The 22,117-nt window shown below is 47.4% G+C and overlaps 1 protein-coding gene across 1 annotated transcript in view; it reads left to right on the top strand.

The window, feature by feature from the left end:
- prkg2 (protein kinase cGMP-dependent 2) overlaps window positions 1-22,117 on the top strand; it is a 173,822-nt gene that overhangs the window by 37,033 nt on the left and 114,672 nt on the right. The window contains exon 6 of the mRNA XM_070863894.1: window positions 6,690-6,767. Within this exon, the coding sequence (XP_070719995.1) occupies window positions 6,690-6,767 (78 nt within the window). The remainder of the gene's footprint in view (window positions 1-6,689; window positions 6,768-22,117) is intronic.

Here is a 22,117-nt window from a genome sequence, read left to right on the forward strand (position 1 = left end):
GGTGGGTTGCTGGCCTCCTTTAAGAGAGTCTTGCTATCTTTACACCAACCATCTTCTTCGCTTGGTACCATGTGTTGCTCCATCAGCGCTGCACCTCGTGGTCTGGCCACCGCCATATTTTTCTTCAGCACTTCACCTCGTGGTTTGGGCGCCATCTTTCTTCCATCCACGATGTCGACTGCTGTGATCGTCTTCTCCCCAGGTTCTGCTACCGAAGCTGGGAAGTCGCCTTTGGATCCGATTTTCTTCCTCCGGAGTCCTGCTACTGGAGCCTGGAAGGTGCGTTCGGGTCGTCTCAGCTGGATCATCTCCACGCAGTCGTGCTGAACGGTCTGTGCCTCGGGTGCTGTGCTGGTCTGCTCTCTGGTGCTGGATCCGTTGTCAGGTGAAGGCTTACTTTGCCTCTGAGCACGGGGGACGTCGATCGCTGGAGGGATGAAATTTTCCCAGCTCCAATGGATCTTCTCCATCCGCCTTCTTCCAAGTAGCGTTGGTCCATCACCTGCAACAATCCACAGTGGTAACTGGTGCATCGTGTCATCATTGAGTACCTTTACATCCACACTACCAACGACTGGGATAAGTTTATTGGTGTAGGTGCGCAGCTTTGCCTGAACCGGGACCAACTTGAGTTGTTCAGCTTGATTGTCCCATAGCCTCTCAAATGCTTCTTGATTCATTACTGACTGGCTCGCCCCCGTGTCCACCTCCATGAAGACTGGAGCGCCATTTATCTCGACTTCCATTCTCAACGGGGAACATTCTGTGGCGCAGGTAAACATTCCATACACCTCATCGTGGGGCTCAGCTGCCTCTCTGACCACTTTTTCATAATCCACGCTGGATTCATCGCACTCTGCAGACTCTTCATCAACACGGTGAGTCCTATTTCTTTTACACATTCGCTGGAGGTGGCCCTTTGTGCTGCACCTTTTGCACACATAGTCCTTAAAATGGCACTGGTGAGCCCGATGATTTCCTCCGCAATGCTAGCATGGTGCTAACCGATTAGCCCCCCTCGGCCGACTCAGAGTTAAGGGATTCGGGGGTCTGTTCTCTCTCCCCTGAGGAGATTCACGTTCTACAGTCCAGCCTCTAAAGTACGCCAGTCTGTGTACAGTACTTGCCGGGTTTGAGTCCTGAGGATGAGTCATCCGCCTAGAGCCACAGGTCGAGGTCATGAATGCCTGGCTCATGGTGATGACCTTCTGCAGTGTGACTGTGGTATCCGCAGATAGTAGCCTGTGAATAAGGCCCTCGTGGCCGATTCCAATGATATCCCGCAGCGCTTCGTGAGGTGTTCGCCGAAATCACATGGTGCCGCCAGCCTCCTGAGGTCTGCAGCATATTTCGCGATTTCTTGGCCTTCGGGCCATCGGTGGGTGTAAAACCGGTGTCTGGCTGTGAGGATGCTCTCTTTGGGCTTGAATTGTTCTTGGATCAACATTACAAACTCCTCGTACATCTTGGTCGTTGTCTACGCTGGTGCCAACAAGACCCTGATGAGGCCACAGACGATGGGCCCACAACTGGTGAACAGGACAGCTCTGCGCTTATCAGCCAGCCTGGCCGGATCACCATACCAGGTCGTTTGCTGTAAAGAAATGGTCGAGCCGCTCCACAAAGGCGTCCCAATCATCCCCATCGGTGAACTGCTGCAACGTACCAAAGTTAGCCATTTTCGCGTGAAAATCCGTAATCTCGTCGCCAATTGTTATGTCTCTAGATGCTCTGATAATGACTCCATGAGGCAAAGTATTGCACTTGAACTGTAGTGACCTTAGTCCATTTAATATAACTTCTGAGTGATGATCACACATGGTAGCCTGCCTTTTATACAAGGCCTGGCACACCTGTACAGGTAACCTACAAGTCTCCCACTGCAGTGCCCTCTGGTGGCACACCATAGTGACCATACAGCTGGTGTACAAGTTTCCCATAGTAGTGCCCTCTGGTGGCACATCATATGTAATAGTACAAGCAGTAAACATGTCTGGATACATGACAGGCACGTCTTGAGTCTTTCACTGGAATCGATGAGCGATGAGTCTCGATGAGCAGCCCTTCCAGCCACAGCAGTGTAGAGGTTGCCTCCTCCTTGGCTGAAGCTCCTCGTCTTCCTCCTCATCATCATCGACCTCCTGAGGTGTGTCATCCATCCCTGGTGGTAATTGCTGGCCCCTCATAATGGCCAGGTTGTGCAGCATGCAGCACACAGTGGTGAACATAGAGACTCTATCAGGATAGTACTGAAATGCCCCTTCACAGCTATTAAGGCAGCGGAAATGCTGTTTCAGAACCCCGATAGTTTGCTCTATAATGGTCCTGGTTGCGATATGGCTGCTGTTGTAGCGCTGCTCGGCAGGGTGCTGAGATTGCAGAGGGGTGCCATCAGCCAGGGGACAACACCATATCCTTTGTCACTGAGGAGCCAGCCACAACCTTCAGGCAGTGGCTGGAAGAAACGTGGCACACTGCTCTCCTGCAGGATGAAGGCATCATTGCAGCTGACAGGATATCAAGCATTGACAGCGAGGATCACAGATTAGCTGAACATTCGGAGTGGTATCCCTTGCGATTCCGATGCACCTCTCCACCTTGGGGCGGGGCCCTAAATGCGACATGCGTACAATCAATGGCTCCCTGAACCCTGGGGAAGGCCGCTATCCTGGCAAAGCCACGGAAGCGCTCATCCTGGTCTTCCTTGGACATGCTAAACTTGATGCAATTCATTCATTTGCTGTCGAGTGCATTGGTCACCTGGTGAATGCAACAATGTACTCCCAACTGTGAGATGTTGCATATATCGCCTACAGAAGACTGGAAGGAGCCAGTAGCATAGAAGTTGAGGGCTACTGTCACTTTCACTGTCACTGACAGCAAGGTCAGCTGCCTGGTATATCTGCAGGAGGTGGCAGAGCTCCGTCACCACCTCTTTGCGGAACCTCAGCCTTCTTAGGCACTGGTCCTCGGACATCTCAAGGTAAGAATATTGCACATGGTAAATCCTGTGACTGAGCGGCCTCCTGCCCCGCCATCTGGGGTTTCTCCTCTGGCGAGCATCCACATTTGCCATAAGCCGTCTGTGCAACCGGTGCCTTTAAAATCCTCGCCGCAGGACAACATGGTGTGCGATCACTGCCCCCATAACTTTGCAGAGGTAACAACGATATGCTAGTTCCAAATGTATCCGATCTTGAACGCAACAATGTCTCCGAGATGCTAGTACTGAAGCTTAGGAATCAGTAGCCGCAGGACTCCAGCATCTTTGAACTGTGTGAGCAGCCAACGCAGCACAGACTGTGAGCTCTCTGGGCCGGCTGCAACTCCCTTTAAATAACGCCCCGGATTTGTTTCCCTGCCTTGTGCACACCAACTTCTTTAGGCCTCATTGGCGCCAGCCGGTGAGACGACAAAAGTGAATTTGGCGGGACCGGACCGGCGCCAAGGAGGCGTTGTACGTGAAGTGACATCATAATTTTCATGGCGGTAGCCGGCGGGACATTAAATTTTAATGTGCTTTAAAAAAAAACCACAGCCCAATTTCATGGAAGGTGTCAAAAGCGCTTAGCGCCGAGCACGGCAACAACCCACTGCCACCCAGTTAACTCCTAACGCTGGCGTTATCAGTTGGTGATAGCAACCGAATTTCGGCCCTCCAGGGTTTTTAAATACAAAAATAAGTAGTAACATTTAATTTTTCTATGTTTTAAAACTCTTATGCTGATAAAAGAAGGCTATACTATGCTTTTACCAGGCGTATGAATTTGAAGGACATTCGCTGGGCAAATAGCCCAAATCTCTGCCCACGAATGTCCTTCTCCCAGGGATGCATGCGATCTGTCAAAAGACATTTTGATAGATCCCAAAAGCTGGTTCTCAGCGCATGCACATCACGCGCCAAGAACCGGCATTTGCGAGGCCTCTTCGGGTGAGTGTGCACATCGTTTGCACCCAGAGAGGCCGCAATTTTCAGCAAACATTTTTTCCAAAATATTGTTCAATGTTTAAATTGTGTGCATTTTACTAAGCCCATACCTTGAAATCTATGTCAAATAAATGGTTTTGTATTAATTATTTTGTACTAAGATTCATTTCCTTCCATTTTCGTATCACTGACTTTCGGATACAAAGGGAGTCTGGAGGTATATCCACCCAATTTTCCTGTTAGACCTAATTGCCAAATGACCTTATTGTGAATGTATTTCCTTCTCCTCAGTTAAAAGCACTTTAACAGAATAGGGTCTGCTGTTCTACACTAACCTAATTGTGGTTAGGCAGTACATAGCAGTGGATGAATATGGACTGTTCAATTTCATTTTAATATTAATGGATTTTCCTCGTCAAAACAAAACTAAAAGGCAAACATACACTAGTGTAGGTTTTGTGAAAGAAATGGTTATATGAAATTTTGTGATAAACATCTGTAAATGCAAACAGTTGGCCAAAGGGTGAAATGGCACTAAATGGGTACTGGCTAATAAGACATGCCTGTTCGAAAGCCTGGATTTAGAACAGAATTTTGGTCCTAATTGCTGATTACCATAATTTGAATTTGCCTGGCGCTGCTCAACTAGACAGCTACAGGTTTAGTACTCAAATGCTGATTAAACGCAATTTTCGTGGAGCAGAATATGTGGGCTCCACTCACCCACTTCCATTGAAGGTGTGGCATGCACTGGCTGGCACACGGGCACGTTGCAAGATGGTTCAAGGACCGGAGAGAGAAGTCACACAGGTTCTTGGGCATGGCATGGGAGGTCCTGGTAGAGGCGGTTCAGAGGAGGGATATCTTGTACCCATAGCCGGAAGGATGCCACCTTGCCCAAATGTTGCTAGAGTGTTGGTAAAGTCTTGACAAAGTGCCCCAAAAAATCTCCCGATGTGTATCAGAGGTCCTCTTCACAGCTCCAGCAGCAATAAACATGAAATGGTGAGTAGCCCTTTAAGTAGTGCTTGAAATCGACATCAATGCCGTGTTTACCCCAAAACAGCTGGTCACTGTTAGGAGATGATGTTAGGACATGCACTAGCCACCAAAATGCCATGCAGCCTCTTTAATGAGCGCTAGCAGGCATTTTAAGTGACAATCAGTCCCTTAACGATCCTCCGGGCAGCCGTTCCTAGCGCAGGCTTCAACTCCTTTACCAATCTTGCACTAATCATGAGCTAAACTCGCGTTTCAGGTCAAGACCCCTTGAGAATTCAAAACTTAATCCTTTAATGTTACCTTCCCTGGTTGCCCTGATCCCTGCACATCAGGTGGTTGAGTGTGGATGCTCGAGTTGTTTGCAGGATTCTGGTATTACCAGGACATGTGTTACAGTGGCCGAGGCACAACTCTATTATTTTCCCCTCCTATGGGGTGAAGAGCCTGACTTCGGTCTGATGCCTATTTATGATGCATTTAAAGAGCAACACAACAGAGAGGAAAATCAATGATACGGAGGATTAAACAAGTTTCCTCCAATGCTGTGGTGCTACATGTTGGTAGTCCAATACAGTTCATAATTTTTAATTCTGGTTAAGATTCTAGTATTAAGATGATGAAGATATCTTTGTCTGTTTTTACCCAGCCTCAATCTCTGTAGGGATTGTCCCGATCTCCTGCCACAACTAGTTGGGGATCAGAGAAACCCCTGGAGAAACGGCGTAAATGATTGAAAACGACCATTGACACTATTTCTCCAGGGATTCTGCCAATCTCTCAAAGTCAGAGCCGCTGAATTTTCTGCCTCTCTTCTGGCCTTCCCACTCCATGCAACACTCTAGGCCATAAGGTGGGCAGGCAAGCTGCTTCTAGGCCTCTACAAATCATCCAGCAATTTTTGGCGATTCGCATCTCAGTGTATGTCTTCCTTTCCACAAATTGGTGGTTGATTTACACACTAATAACTTATCGTTATTTTCCCCAGCAAATTCTGGGGCATTATTTGCAAATATCGTGGACAATGCTTGTGCTCTGCAAGAAAATTCAGTACTGGAAGGAAGTGAGCTTTGGATGGTGAGAGGTCTGACTATGTCTGGATGGCAATTTGCAACATAAGGGGAAGGAAATTAATAGTTGGGAAGTATTATAGACCATTTGGACAACAGGAAGAAATTGGTATAAGATAATTTCAACCATTAAAAGCACAACAGGGAAGAGGAAGCAAAGGAAGCTAAATTTATTCTTAGTAGCAAAATAAATTTAAGGGCGGAGTGCAAATGAACATTTTTTAAATGGTGAAGGGCATTGATAAGACTGTTGTAAGGAGATACGGAAAGAAACCGTGACCCTGAAATTCCATGAGGGTTATGTCTGTTTCCCACTGGGAAAAGGCTGAGACCCAGTTATGCTGTGTGAGGGACGGGGATTCCAGAAGCCAGGAGTTCCCGCTCCTGATGCACAGTTGGGATCCAGCATTTGTGCGGCGGCCAGTATGCTGAGTGAGTGAATGAGTGCAAACTTGCCGAGATGCCACATTACCAGCAGGGACTCGCAGCAACAAATGACTTATTGGAAGATCACATCTGCATCCTCAATTTTCTGATAAGCTGCTGGCATTGTGCGAGGATCTGCTGATGGTGTGAGATCTGTGGAAAATTCAACTATCTGTCAAAACTTACAGTTTCACATCCAAACATGACAATTGAAAGTACAACAGCTCTGGAGCTGCTAACAAAAGCTTTGTTTATTTTTCTTACAGGAATATTATGATAAAGGAGACTACATTATCCGGGAAGGTGAGGAAGGGAGTACCTTTTTCATCTTGGCAAAGGGAAAGGTAAGGTATCCAATGTTATTAGATGCATTTAATCAGAAATTATATCCTATTATATTTTTAAACTCTCCCTGTGCAAGCTGCAGCATTAGTCAGACAATGTAGTTATCTAGTAACCCGATATTCTCAGATTAGTGCTCTCCTGTGTGCATTTTAGCTTGTGGTTAGTAGGAGATTCAAAAATCAATGAGCGAAGAAGTGACTTTCTTAACATCAGGAAGGAAAAAGGTTTTATATATTGCACGGACAGAATGATCTCAATCTTAATGGATAGGATAGTAAGTCCCAAATTACTCATTTGTCAGTCTCAAGTGCAAAAAATGCAAACATTCTATATTGCTGTATTTGAATCATTTGCTCTCTAAAATACAACAGTGTTCTGACAAAGGATCCTCCTTGAAGTCTTAATCTGTCTTTATCTTTCTAATATTGAACAGAGTGCTGTGCATTTGCAGCATTTTCTCATTTCAATTTAAACAGCTATATTTTAAGCATTCCATTTAGTCTGTTACTACATTTTATTTTGTTTTGGTGGAGAACACAATAATATAAAATAATATAAAACAGGGAAGGTAGCTCAACCGTGGCTAACAAGGGAAATTAAGGATAATGTTAGATCCAAGGAAGAGGCATATAAATTGGCCAGAAAAGGTAGCAAACTTGAGGACTAGGAGAAATTTAGAATTCAGCAGAGGAGGACAAAGGGTTTAATTAGGAGGGGGGAAATAGAGTATGAGAGGAAGCTTGCCGGGAACATAAAAACTGACTGCAAAAGCTTCTATAGATATGTGAAGAGAAAAAGATTGGTGAAAACAAACGTACGTCCCTTGCAATCAGACTCAGGTGAATTAATAATGGGGAGCAAAGAAATGGCAGACCAATTGAACAAATACTTTGGTTCTGTCTTCACGAAGGAAGACACAGATGATCTTCCGGATGTACTAGGGGACTGAGGGTCTAGTGAGAAGGAGGAACTGAAGGATATCCTTATTAGGCGGGAAATTGTGTTGGGGAAATTGATGGGATTGAATGCCGATAAATCCCCGGGGCCTGATTGGCTGCACCCCAGAGTACTTAAGGAGGTGACCCTAGAAATAGTGGATGCATTGGTGATCATTTTCCAACAGTCAATCGGCTCTGGATCAATTCCTATGGACTGGAAGGTAGCTAATGTAACGCCACTTTTTAAAAAAGGAGGGAGAGAGAAAACGTGAAATTAAAGACCGGTTAGCCTGTCATCAGTAATGGGGAAAATGTTGGAATCTATTACTAAGGATGAAATAGCAGCGCATTTGGAAAGCGGTGACAGGATCGGTCCAAGTCAGCAAGGATTTATGAAAGGGAAATCATGCTTGACAAATCTTCTGGAATTTTTTGAGGATGTAACTAGTGGAGTGGACAAGGGAGAACCAGTGGATGTGGTGTATTTGGACTTTCAAAAGGCCTTTGACAAGGTACCACATAAGAGATTGGAGTACAAGATCAAGGCACATGGTATTGGGGGTAATGTACTGACGTGGATGGAGAATTGGCTGGCAGGCAGGAAGCAGAGAGTCGGGATAAACGGGTCCTTTTCGGAATGGGAGGCAGTAACTAGTGGAGTACCACAGGGCTCAGTGCTGTGACCACAGCTCTTCACAATATACATTCATGATTTGGATGAAGGAACTGAGGGTAATATCTCCAAGTTTGCAGATGACACTAAACTGGGTGGTGGTGTGAGCTGTGAGGAGAATGCTAAGAGGCTGCAGTGTGATTTAGACAGGTTAGGAGAGTGGGCAAATGCATGGCAGATGCAATATAATGTGGATAAATGTGAGGTTATCCACTTTGGTGGCAAAAACATGAAGGCAGAATATTATCTGAATGGCGGCAGATTAGGAAAAGGGGAGATGCAACGAGACCTGCGTGTCATGGTTCATTAGTCATTGAAAGTTGGCATACAGGTACAGCAGGCGGTGAAGAAGGCAAATGGTATGTTGGTCTTCATAGCTAGGGGATTTGAGTATAGGAGCGGGGAGGTCGTCCTGCAGTTGTACAGGGCCTTGGTGAGGCCTCACCTGGAATATTGTGTTCAGTTTTGGTCTCCTAATCTGAGGAAGGACATTCTTGCTATTGAGGGAGTGCAGCGAAGGTTCACCAGACTGATTCACGGGATGGCTGGACTGACATATGAGGAGAGACTGGATCAATTGGGCCTTTATACACTGGAGTTTAGAAGGATGAGAGGAGATCTCATAGAAACGTATAAGATTCTGATGGGACCGGACAGGTTAGATGCGGGAAGAATGTTCCCGATGTTGGGGAAGTCCAGAACCAGGGGACACAGTCTTAGGATAAGGGGTAGGCCATTTAGGTGACTGCGATGAGGAGAAACTTCTTCACTCAGAGAGTTGTTAACCTGTGGAATTCCCTGCCGCAGAGAGTCGTTGATGCCAGTTCATTGGATATATTCAAGAGGGAGTTAGATGTGGCCCTTACGGTTAAAGGGATCAAGGAGTATGGAGAGAAAGCGGGAAAGGGCTACTGAGGTGAATGATCAGCCATGATCATGTTGAATGGCGGTGCAGGCTCGAAGTGCCAAATGGCCTACTCCTGCACCTATTTTCTATGTTTCTATAATTAAATTATTTTGTTACAATACTTTTGAGATCAGTTGAAAGTAACATTCAATTTGAATCCTTTTTTTTCTGGCACTTACGCATATGGCCTCAAAACAGCAACAACAACTTGCATTTATGTAGCCCCTTTAACTTACTTAAAAGAGCCTCAAGCACCTTTGAGCTCTCAATTTCTAGCACCTCATTAGGGTGGGTACCTCCATAGAAACAGATACCCACCCTAACAATGTAAATCACCGCATCCCGGCAGTGTGGGACATGGTCAACAACCTGTGAGTCATTTTATGTTGTATCCTGCTGGCCCAGAACCAAAAGTTTATAAGCAACTGCAACCACCCACTAATTGCCTTTGTTTACAAACAGAAACACATTTCCAGGATTTGCCTGTTTAAACCACTTCCCCACAGGAAATACTCGAGCACTGGTTTTAAAGAGACAGGACAGACTAAACATAACACAAACCAGAACTTGCAACTTCGGCGCGGGTGTAAAACGAGTGTTATTGGATCAGTTTACACTTCGCCTGATTTTTTTTTTCCATTGGCTTCAGTGGAAAGGAAAATAGGGCAGGATGTGCAACAGGCGGTCTTTCTGAAATTGCCGGTTTTACACCACTGCTGAAGTTGCAAATTTCAGCTGCCATTTTAGTAACTGATTTCACTACTGTGCTCACATTCCAATTTACTCATGAGCAATGCTATAGGAGATCCACCCACAAGTTCAAACACAAGTCATAGTGCTTTATTTCCAAGATGTGGCAGCAATACTTTATATTGCAAATGTCTAACCCATGTAGACTTTAGAGGTGAGAGAACCTTCTTTTTGCACTCAACTAACTGGTAAGGGAACCCAGTAGAAACTAATATCCAGTCTAAGAAACCACATTTGACTGTATGGGGGCAAAATTCGGGTACTTTGTGCCTCCCGTTAGTGCCCGCGGGGGTATTATCGGGGTGCAAATTAGTTTTCTCCCGGGTGCGGCGAAAACAGCATCGCCCGCTAAATTGGACAGGGGTTTGCGACGGCACTAACAGGTAACGCACTGCTATCAAGAAAGACTGGATCAACTGGGCTTGTATTCACTGGAGTTCAGAAGAATGAGAGGGGACCTCATAGAAACATATAAAATTCTGACGGGGTTAGACAGGTTAGATGCAGGAAGAATGTTCCCAATGTTGGGGAAGTCCAGAACCAGGGGTCACAGTCTAAGGATAAGGGGTAAGCCATTTAGGACCGAGATGCGGAGGAACTTCTTCACCCAGAGAGTGGTGAACCTGTGGAATTCTCTACCACAGAAAGTTGTTGAGGCCAATTCACTAAATATATTCAAAAAGGAGTTAGATGAGGTCCTTACTGCTAGGGGGATCAAGGGGTATGGCGAGAAAGCAGGAATGGGGTACTGAAGTTGAATGTTCAGCCATGAACTCATTGAATGGCGGTGCAGGCTAGAAGGGCCGAATGGCCTACTCCTGCACCTATTTTCTATGTTTCTATGTTTCTATGCTCGGCTGCGCCTAGCGATGATGACATCATTGGCGTGCGCAACGCACCGTTACCATCCTGGAAGTCAAATTTGGTCACGCTCTCTGTCTTCCCTCCTGGTGCTGACAACGATAGCTTCAACTGTCGAGTTTCAGTCAGTAATCGGCTGCAGGAGCTCTATTTAAAGTCGCCATCTTTGGAAAAAAATGTAGTCGCCTATTACAGTTTGCAGCATATTACTACATCGGTAAACAGGCAGTTTGACAGATTTCAGCAATTTTCAGTTGAACGAGTGTTCTGGCTGTTAAACATTCCTGTCCTTCATTGAGGGCAGATTTCAAATGACAACATTTATATCGTTTCATGTGGGCTGTGTGTTGGCACTCGACTCTTTCTCCGATGTCACCATCGGAGTCAACTTGGGTCGGGAGAACGGCAGGGAGAACGGCAGCAAAATGTGGCCAGAGGGAGGAGGGCCAACAGGGCTGTCAACAGGAGGCCTTACCCTCCCAGAGTATTCCCGCAGCAGTTCTCCTACATCTGTTTCACTGAGGAACAGTGTGTTCGAAGGCTGCTCTTTAGCAAGGACGTGGTCACAGAGCTCTGCCATCTCCTGCAACCAGACCTCGAGCCTCAGACCAGGGTGAGGACAGCGCTCTCAGTGACAGTCAAGGTAACTATCGCGCTCAATTTCTATGCCAGCGGATCCTTCCAGTGTGCAACAGGAGACATCTTCAACATCTCCCAGTTTGCCGTCCATTGCTCCATCCGCAAGGTGACAGATGCTCTGTACAGAAGGAGAAGGGACTACATTTCCTTCCCCATGACCAGATAGAAGCAGCCAGGATAGCAGGCTTCCTCATGGTGCAGGGCACCATTGACTGCACCCACGTCGCTTTGCGGGCACCGTTTCACAATCCTGAGGTATTCTGTAACTGCAAAGGCTACCACTCACTGTGCGGCTGGTGTGCGACCGCACACGCCGAATCCTCACCATCAACGTCCGCTATCCTGACAGCAGTTACATTGCATTCATCCTACGCCAGACTGGTGTGCCAGCTCTCTTCAAGCCACCACATCAAGCTTGCGGCTGACTGGTCGGAGACAAGGGCTATCCACTCTCCAGCTGGCTCATGACTTCCCTCCGCAACCCCAACACTCTTGCCCAGCACTCATATAATGAGAGCCATGCCGCCACCAGGAACATCATTAAGCAGATCATCATAGTGCTCAAACAACAGTTCCGCTGCCTTGACCGCTCGGGAGGAGTCCTCCAGTACTCGGCTGAGCGGATGTCCCTTTTCGTCGCTGTCTGCTGCATGCTGCACAACTTAGCCATCATGAGAGCATAGCCATTGCCACCAGGCATCACTCCATAACCTCAGGAGGAGGAAGAGGAGGAGGATGAGGAGGAGGATGAGGAGGAGCAGGAGCAGCAACATCAACGATGGAGGAGGTAGCCACTCAATCGTGATTCTGCAAGGATGGTCTGCGACCGTCTTGCCAGACTTCTGTTCCAGTGAATTCCATCCCATTTCCTAGTTCCTCTGCACATCCCCATCAGCACATCTATTTCCCCTTACATACCACAGCCCCAAAACTGAAATGAGAGACACCACGAAACATGCAACATTCCAATTAAAATTTCTCATAACATTCAACAGTATCATTAACAACAAATATATTTAACAATCACCCTTGTGCAATTCCTTATATCCCCCCTTAACACTTGATTTTACTATTCTACTGCTCCTGCCCTGTGGCTGTAGCACAGCTGGTGGAAGGCTGTTGTGTATCAGGGCGAGAGACTACCAAATCTGGGCCTGGAAGGTCCGGCTGTAGACTGCACCACCTCAGGCTGGGCGGCGCCAGTCTGGGCCGGCTGGCTGGCCGCCTGCGACAAGTGCAATGGCGGAGTGGCAGTAGTGGGCTCAGGAATGCTGTCATCCTGAGAGAGGATATCAGGGTCCTGCTCCACTGACCCACTGCCAGTCCCTCGGGACAGCACCTCAGAATCCCCACCAATCTACTGGAGCACAGATTGCTGGCCTGCTGTGACACCGCGAGATCCCCGGTCGACTGGTGGACCTAGTGGTGATGGCAGCAGTCAGAGCATGTGTTGCATCCAGCTGAGACTGCGTGAGAGCAGTCTGAGCTTCGATGCCACCAAGAATTGTGTGCCTTACAGCACTAAGGTGTGCTGCATGGAAGCTGCCACATTGCCCATGACATGCATCATGAGGTCTGGATCCGCACGGTCTCTCTGGCAGTCCATAATTGTCTGCAGACTGGAAATGATGGGCTCCATGGTGCCCTTAGGGCTCTGTGCAATGCTGGAGGTGGACTTCTAAATGCTCCTTACCATAGGGAGGAGGCTCAGATGCTCCCTTAGCATTGCACCTATCATGTCAGAGTGCATGGCCATCATATTCCTTGTGAACGCCTCCTTATCGAGGTCATCATCAGAGTCCTGTGCAACAAACTCATGTGTGAACTCTTCCGGGGAGCTGGCTCCCGAGGTACCTTTTCCCCTTGACCTTGCTGCAGCCAGCTAGGCCCCATGCATCACCCAGTGCAGACCTCTCTGCTAAGCTAACCTCCAAGGACTGCGTAGTGTCAGTCTCTGTGCTAGAGCCTGCGGGTGAGAGATGCAATGATGCAGTCCTCTTCCTCCTCCTCTTCTCCTTCCTCAGTGTGATGGTGGGAGCTCAGTTACCGGCTGCACATCTGTTTGCTGATTATCTGAAAGCATAAATGGCACAAGACTTGTGTTAAGGTGAGGGCGCGGGGCAGGAATGGAGCAAGGAAGGCATAAAGTATTAGGAACTGGAAAGTGATGGGGAAGTGGGTTGAGAAAAGAAGAGGAGATAAAGATACGGTTGTTGCCCCCAGTGGGCTCGACATCTCCGCCCGCCATGGCGCCCACCATATGCGGGCCAATGAGCTGCAGCACTCGCTCCTCCAGGTCAGACAGCTCCTGCAGTTGAGGTTCAGCCCTGCCAGTCCTCTGCTGCTCCTTCCTATTATGTGCCATCTTGGCCTGAAAAAGAAAGGAATTTGTTTGAGTAAGAGTCCGGCTATACATGTGGGAGATATGCCTGCCGTCGTTGAATAACTGTGAATGTAGGCAAGGCGTGAGATGAGGATATGAGTTTGAGTAGATGCACATGTTTGATGGGTGAGTGGATTTCTCAGTGTGCACAGACAGAGGTTCAGAGGCTGGTATGTAGGAGGTGTGGAAGCATGTACTCACCTTAACTATCCAATTGAGGTCATTGAACTTCTTCCGCCACTGTGTCAGGGTTCGATCAACAACAGTGCTGGCTGTCACCTCCTCGGCTACTTCTCTCCACATGGCACTGAAGACCCCTGTGGCAATGGCCTCCTTCCAGATATGGGGAACAGCACATCCTTCCTTCTCTCCAGTGCCTCCACCAATGTCTCCAATGCCATATCATTGGATCGTCTTGCCCTCTCCCTTGCAGCAGGATTTTCAGCAGCCATTCCTGAAAGTTGTATTCAGTAGCTCACAACTCTCCCTCAAATGCAGCACTGCTGAAAATGAGCAGATGCAGTAATATGTCTCTATATATCTGTAGAATAACTCCATGAGGCCTAGTGCTGTGCTTGAACTGCTGTGACCTTAGTCTCTTTATTGTAACTGCAGAGTGGCCTCACTGCGTGGTGACCAGCCTTTTATACAGCTACTACCTGGGCCTCCCACAGTTGCACTGCCTGGTGGGACCAGCATAGTATATAGACAGAGTATACATATATGACAACATTCCCTCCCCCCCCCAAAGTCTTTGATGCGAGTTAGTTGCAGGTTGTGGCGATCCGGAACTCTGCGCTTACTGGTTGATTGTCTGAGTGTCACTTCTGGCATGGGTGAGTTGGTCAGGCCACTGCTGTCTTGCAGCGCTGTTGGTCTGACTGGACTGTTGGAGATGGTGGGATCATCCTCGTGGTTAGCAGCTAGGTCTGTTGCTCATTGGGTGTGTGTCGGTGGATTGCTGAAGGTAAGGTCCTCTCCTGGTAGTTCCTGGTTACCTGTAAATCGCAATTTGATTAGATCCAAATGCTTTCTACACGTTTGTCCGTTAAGCAGTTTGGCAACAAACACTCTATTCACCATCTTGGCTAAAACAGTGCCAGCGACCCATTTGGGGCCATGACCATGATTCAGCACAAACACCGGGTCATTTACATTGATGTCGCGTGATACAGTTTTGCTAATAACGCCTGGTTTCCACCTGATCGTTGAGATCCGAGTGGACTAAGGAGAACCTGGTTTTGAGTGCACGCTTCATTAGTAACTCCGCAGGGGGGACCCAGTTAGCAAGTGGGGTCATGTCCTGTAATTGATCAGCACCCGGGATAGGTGGGTTTGTAAGGAGCCTTCCGTGACATGTTTCAAGCTCTGCTTTATGGTTTGGACTGCCCGCTCCGCTTGGTGGGCTTGAACGGGGCAGACCTGACATGCTTGATGCCATTGTGGGTCATGAATTCATTGAATTCCAAGCTGGTGAAACACGGACCATTGTCGCTGACCAGAATGTCGGGCAAGCCATGAGTGGCGAACATGGCACTGAGGCTTTCAATAGTGGCGGTGGACGTGCTGGATGCCATTATTACACATTCAATCCACTTAGAGTAGGCGTCCACTACAACGAAGAACATTTTTCCGAGAAAGGGGCCCGCATAATCTACGTGGATCCTGGACCATGATTTTGAGGGCCAGGACCACAGACTAAGTGGAGCCTTCCAGGGGGCATTGCTCAATTGTGAGCAAGTGTTACACTGGCGCACGCATGACTCCAAGTCCGAGTCAATGCCGGGCCATTAGACGTGGGACCTGGCGATAGCCTTCATCATGGCTATGCCTGCATGGGCACTGTGCAGGACGATGCGGTTGCTCCATAAGAGGCAATCCAATTGGATGGACATTTCGTCTTTACGACGGTGAAACGACTTTATCGCGTCTTGCATTTCTCTTGGGACCGCTGACCAGTCCCCATTGAGGACGCAACTTTTTACAAGAGATAACAGGGGGTCCTGGTTGGTCCAGGTCCTGATCTGGCGGGCCATTACAGGTGATCCTTCGCTTTCGAAGACGTCCATGACCAGGCACAGTCTGTGGGCTGTGCCATTTCCACCCCAGTGGTGGGCAATGGTAGCCGGCTGAGGGCATCGGCACAGTTCTCAGTGCCTGGCCTGTGGCGGATTGTGTTATAGTAGGCCAAAGCCTCCTTCTCGACCATACTGTAGGCTCTTTTGTCCTTGGATAGACTTCTAGATGCATATGCAACCGGTTGGAGTTTGCACGCTACATTTGCTTAAATTAAAATTAAAATTAAATTAAAAAGTAGGACCTCAAAAGTAGTAATCTCGGGATTGCTACCAGTGCCACGTGCTAGTCAGAGTAGGAATCGCAGGATAGCGCAGATGAATACGTGGCTTGAGCAGTGGTGCAGCAGGGAGGGATTCAAATTCCTGGGGCATTGGAACCGGTTCTGGGGGAGGTGGGACCAGTACAAACCGGACGGTTTGCACCTGGGCAGGACCGGAACCAATGTCCTAGGGGGAGTGTTTGCTAGTGCTGTTGGGGAGGAGTTAAACTAATATGGCAGGGGGATGGGAACCAATGCAGGGAGACAGAGGGAAACAAAAAGGAGGCAAAAGCAAAAGACAGAAAGGAGATGAGGAAAAGTGGAGGGCAGAGAAACCCAAGGCAAAGAACAAAAAGGGCCATTGCACAGCAAAATTCTAAAAGGACAAAGGGTGTTAAAAAAACAAGCCTGAAGGAGGAGATTAAGGCAATAGTTAGGAAAGACATTAGCTTGGATGATGTGGAATCTATATGGGTAGAGCTGCAGAACACCAAAGGGCAAAAAACGTTAGTGGGAGTTGTGTACAGACCTCCAAACAGTAGTAGTGATGTTGGGGAGGGCATCAAACAGGAAATTAGGGGTGCATGCAATAAAGGTGCAGCAGTTATAATGGGTGACTTTAATATGCACATAGATTGGGCTAACCAAACTGGAAACAATACGGTGGAGGAGGATTTCCTGGAGTGCATAAGGGATAGTTTTTTAGACCAATATGTCGAGGAACCAACTAGGGGGGAGGCCATCTTAGACTGGGTGTTGTGTAATGAGAGAGGATTAATTAGCAATCTCATTGTGCGAGGCCCCTTGGGGAAGAGTGACCATAATATGGTGGAATTCTGCATTAGGATGGAGAATGAAACAGTTAATTCAGAGACCATGGTCCAGAACTTAAAGAAGGGTAACTTTGAAGGTATGAGGCGTGAATTGGCTAGGATAGATTGCGAATGATACTTAAGGGGTTGACTGTGGATGGGCAATGGCAGACATTTAGAGACCGCATGGATGAACTACAACAATTGTACATTCCTGTCTGGCGTAAAATTAAAAAAGGGAAGGTGGCTCAACCGTGGCTATCTAGGGAAATCAGGGATAGTATTAAAGCCAAGGAAGTGGCATACAAATTGGCCAGAAATAGCAGCGAACCCGGGGACTGGGAGAAATTTAGAACTCAGCAGAGGAGGACAAAGGGTTTGATTAGGGCAGGGAAAATGGAGTACGAGAAGAAGCTTGCAGGGAACATTAAGGCGGATTGCAAAAGTTTCTACAGGTATGTAAAGAGAAAAAGGTTAGTAAAGATAAATGTAGGTCCCCTGCAGTCAGAATCAGGGGAAGTCATAACGGGGAACAAAGAAATGGCAGACCAATTGAACAAGTACTTTGGTTCGGTATTCACTAAGGAGGACACAAACAACTTTCCAGATATAAAAGGGGTCAGAGGGTCTAGTAAGGAGGAGGAACTGAGGGAAATCTTTATTAGTCGGGAAATTGTGTTGGGGAAATTGATGGGATTGAAGGCCGATAAATCCCCAGGGCCTGATGGACTGCATCCCAGAGTATTTAAGGAGGTGGCCTTGGAAATAGTGGATGCATTGACAGTCATTTTCCAACATTCCATTGACTCTGGATCAGTTCCTATGGAATGGAGGGTCGCCAATGTAACCCCACTTTTTAAAAAAGGAGGGAGAGAGATAACAGGGAATTATAGACTGGTCAGCCTGACATCGATAGTGGGTAAAATGATGGAATCAATTATTAAAGATGTCATAGCAGTGCATTTGGAAAGAGGTGACATGATAGGTCCAAGTCAGCATGGATTTGTGAAAGGGAAATCATGCTTGACAAATCTTCTGGAATTTGAGGATGTTTCTAGTAGAGTGGACAAGGGAGAACCAGTTGATGTGGTATATTTGGACTTTCAGAAGGTGTTCGACAAGGTCCCACACAAGAGATTAATGTGCAAAGTTAAAGCACATGGGATTGGGGGTAGTGTGCTGACATGGATTGAGAACTGGTTGTCAGACAGGAAGCAAAGAGTAGGAGTAAATGGGGACTTTTCAGAATGGCAGGCAGTGACTAGTGGGGTACTGCAAGGTTCTGTGCTGGGGCCCCAGCTGTTTACACTGTACATTAATGATTTAGATGAGGGGATTAAATGTAGTATCTCCAAATTTGCGGATGACACTAAATTGGGTGGCAGTGTGAGCTGCGAGGAGGATGCTATGAGGCTGCAGAGTGACTTGGATAGGTTAGGTGAGTGGGCAAATGCATGGCAGATGAAGTATAATGTGGATAAATGTGAGGTTATCCACTTTGGTGGTAAAAACAGAGAGACAGACTATTATCTGAATGGTAACAGATTAGAGAAAGGGGAGGTGCAAAGAGACCTGGGTGTCATGGTACATCAGTCATTGAAGGTTGGCATGCAGGTGCAGCAGGCAGTTAAGAAAGCAAATGGCATGTTGGCCTTCATAGCGAGGGGATTTGAGTACAGGGGCAGGGAGGTGTTGCTACAGTTGTACAGGGCATTGGTGAGGCCACACCTGGAGTATTGTGTACAGTTTTGGTCTCCTAACCTGAGGAAGGACATTCTTGCTATTGAGGGAGTGCAGCGAAGGTTCACCAGACTGATTCCCTGGATGGCGGGACTGACCTATCAAGAAAGACTGGATCAACTGGGCTTGTATTCACTGGAGTTCAGAAGAATGAGAGGGGACCTCATAGAAACATTTAAAATTCTGACGGGGTTAGACAGGTTAGATGCAGGAAGAATGTTCCCAATGTTGGGGAAGTCCAGAACCAGGGGACACAGTCTAAGGATAAGGGGTAAGCCATTTAGGACCGAGATGAGAAGAAACTTCTTCACCCAGAGAGTGGTGAACCTGTGGAATTCTCTACCACAGAAAGTTGTTGAGGCAAATTCACTAAATATATTCAAAAAGGAGTTAGATTAAGTCCTTACTACTAGGGGGATCAAGGGGTATGGCGAGAAAGCAGGAATGGGGTACTGAAGTTGCATGTTCAGCCATGAACTCATTGAATGGTGGTGCAGGCTAGAAGGGCCGAATGGCCTACTCCTGCACCTATTTTCTATGTTTCTATGTTTCTATGTTGCTGTAAAACACACCCGACACCATACGATGACACGTCACATGCTAAAACTAGACGTTTACCTGGGTCATACAATACAAGTAACTTGTTCGAACACAGCAAGTTTCTGGTCTTTTTGAAGGCGGCCTCTTGATTTTGATCCCAAACCCAGTCGTCTCCCTTGCATAGCAACTTGTGCAACGGTTCGAGCAAGGTGCTCAACCCTGGAAGAAAGTTACCGAAATAGTTGAGGAGTCCCAGGAATGAGTGCAGCTCCGTTACATTTCGTGGTCTGGGTGCATTCTTGATGGCCTCTGTCTTTGAGTCCGTGGCCTGATGACGTCTGTCGCAATCTTCCTCCCCAGGAATTCTACTTCTGGTGCCAGGAAGACATACTTGGATTGTTTCAACCGGAGTCCAACTCTGTTTAGTCGACTTAAAACCTCTTGCAGTTTGTGCAGGTTTCGGTGGTGTCACGACCAGTGATTAGGATGTCATCCTGAAATACAACGGTGCATGGAACCGATTTCAACAGACACTCCATGTTCCTTTGGAAGATGGCTGCAACCGAGCGGATCCCAAACGGGCATCTGTGATACAAAAACAGTCCCTTGTGCGTGTCAATCCATGTTAATTTTTTCGATGACTCAACCAGCTCCTGGGTCATGTAAGCAGAGGTTAGATCCAGCTTGGTGAATGCCTTTACCCCTGCTAATGTCGCAAAGAGATCATTGGCTTTGGGTAGCGGGTACTGGTCCTGTAATGAAACTCAGTTGATCGTTATCTTGTAGTCGCCGCAGATTCTGACCATGCCATCGCTCTTTAGTACCGAAACAATCAAGCTGGCCCACTCGTTGAGTTCGACTGGTGATATGATTCCCTCGAATTGAAGTCTGTCCAATTTGATCTCCACTTTCTCCTTCATCGTGTAAGGGACTGCTTGAGCCTTGTGATGAACAGGCCATGCCTTGGGGACCACGTGGATCTGCACTTTGGCGCCTGTGAAGTGCAGATGCCTGGTTCAAATAAGGATGGGAACTTGCTCAGCACTTGAGCACAGGAAGCCTCGCCCACTGATGATAGTGCTTTGACGTCTTTCCAGTTCCACCGAATCTTCCCCATCCAGCCGCAGCGTTGGCCCGTCGCCTGGTACAACCCACAGTGGCAATTCGCATATCTCTCCACCATAGGATACTTTTACGTTCGCACTGCCGATAACTGGGATCAGTTCCTTGGTGTAAGTGCGCAACTTTGTCTGAATCAGGCTCAGCTTGGGTCTTTATTCTTTGTTGCCCCACAGCCCCTCAAATGCCTTCTGGCTCATAAGTGACTGACTAGTCCCCGTGTCCAACTCCATGGAAACAGGAATGCCATTTATCTTGACTTTCATCATCATAGGGGGACTTTTGGTAGTGAAGGTGTGCACCCAGTGCACTGCTTCCTCGGGCTGAGTCGCCTCTCTAGCTTGTACTTTGTGATCCTTGCAGGATCGGAAACCTCCTGCCGACTCCTCTGCCATGTTTTGAATCGCAGTTCTTCTGCACATTCACTGTGGGTGGCCCTTTTGGCCGCAGCCTTTGCACACATAGTGTCTGAATTGACACAGATGGGCCCGATAGTTACCCCAGCATATTAAACGATTCACATTACACCCCTTGGCGGACTCGTGAGTCGGACTAATTCTTTGATCAACAGTTATTTTCTGCACAGTGCTTGCCAATGAGTTTTGATTCTGGGAGAATCTCAATGTTGAAGTCGTGAATTCCTGGCTTAAGGTGATGGTCCACTTCATGTCCTGTCCCGTCGCGAAAACGTCCCACAACACATTGTTGAGGAGTTCGCCAAATTTGCACGGTTCCGCGAGCCTTCATCGGTCTGTGACATATTCCGCGAAATCCTGGCCCTCGGTGCGGCGGTGTCGAAGCAATACCTGGCCAACGAAACCCGAGTAAAGACCTCAGCCTCTGTAAACTTTTCTGAACTACCAACGACAGCCATCTCTGCGTGTAAGTCCGTGATCTGTACTCGTCACCAGTTAATATATCTCTACTTATCTGTAGAATAACTCCATGAGGCCTCGTGCTGTGCTTGAACTGCTGTGACCTTAGTCTCTTTATTGTAACTGCAGAGTGGCCTCACCACATGGTGACCAGCCTTTTATACAGCTCCTGCCTGAACCTCCCACAGTTGCACCCTCTGGTGGTACCAGCATCGTATATACACAGAGTATACATATATGACATGCAGCTTAATAGAACCTCCTCTTTAGGAGCTTGAATCAGCCAATGTGAAAGATTGAAGGATGATTGCTGAATACAAGTCTGCTGAAATTGGGTGGCACTCTGCCATTAGCGCTCCTGCAGCATCCCACTGAGGTCATTAGTGCCGCACTTATCACCACCCCACCACCCCCGCCATCCTTCCTGAGGCGTTAAAGCACAATTTAGCAGATATTAGCAATCATTTGCTCCTGGAGCTAACTTTTCAAAGTTTTAATAGTTAATGTCCCATGGGACGCTACCAAATTTCGTCCCCTATGTCTTTATTAACCCGTTTTAATTTGCTGAGAATCCATGAAATGTCATGCATTAGGTAGCTTCTGCCAGTCAAGCACTTTCTAAAAACTGGAAACTGGTATATATCGAGAAACTCAGTGATTTATTACAGTTTGCTTTATGGCCACGTTTAATCCATGTCGAGGAAATGTTGTTGTTCTTTACGTCAGGTTTTCTATACACAGTTACTTAACAATAGCTCCAAGCACTACCCAGAT

The sequence above is a fragment of the Pristiophorus japonicus genome, chromosome 2, assembly GCF_044704955.1.
Source record: "Pristiophorus japonicus isolate sPriJap1 chromosome 2, sPriJap1.hap1, whole genome shotgun sequence".
In the NCBI taxonomy this organism is placed as follows: domain Eukaryota; kingdom Metazoa; phylum Chordata; class Chondrichthyes; family Pristiophoridae; genus Pristiophorus; species Pristiophorus japonicus.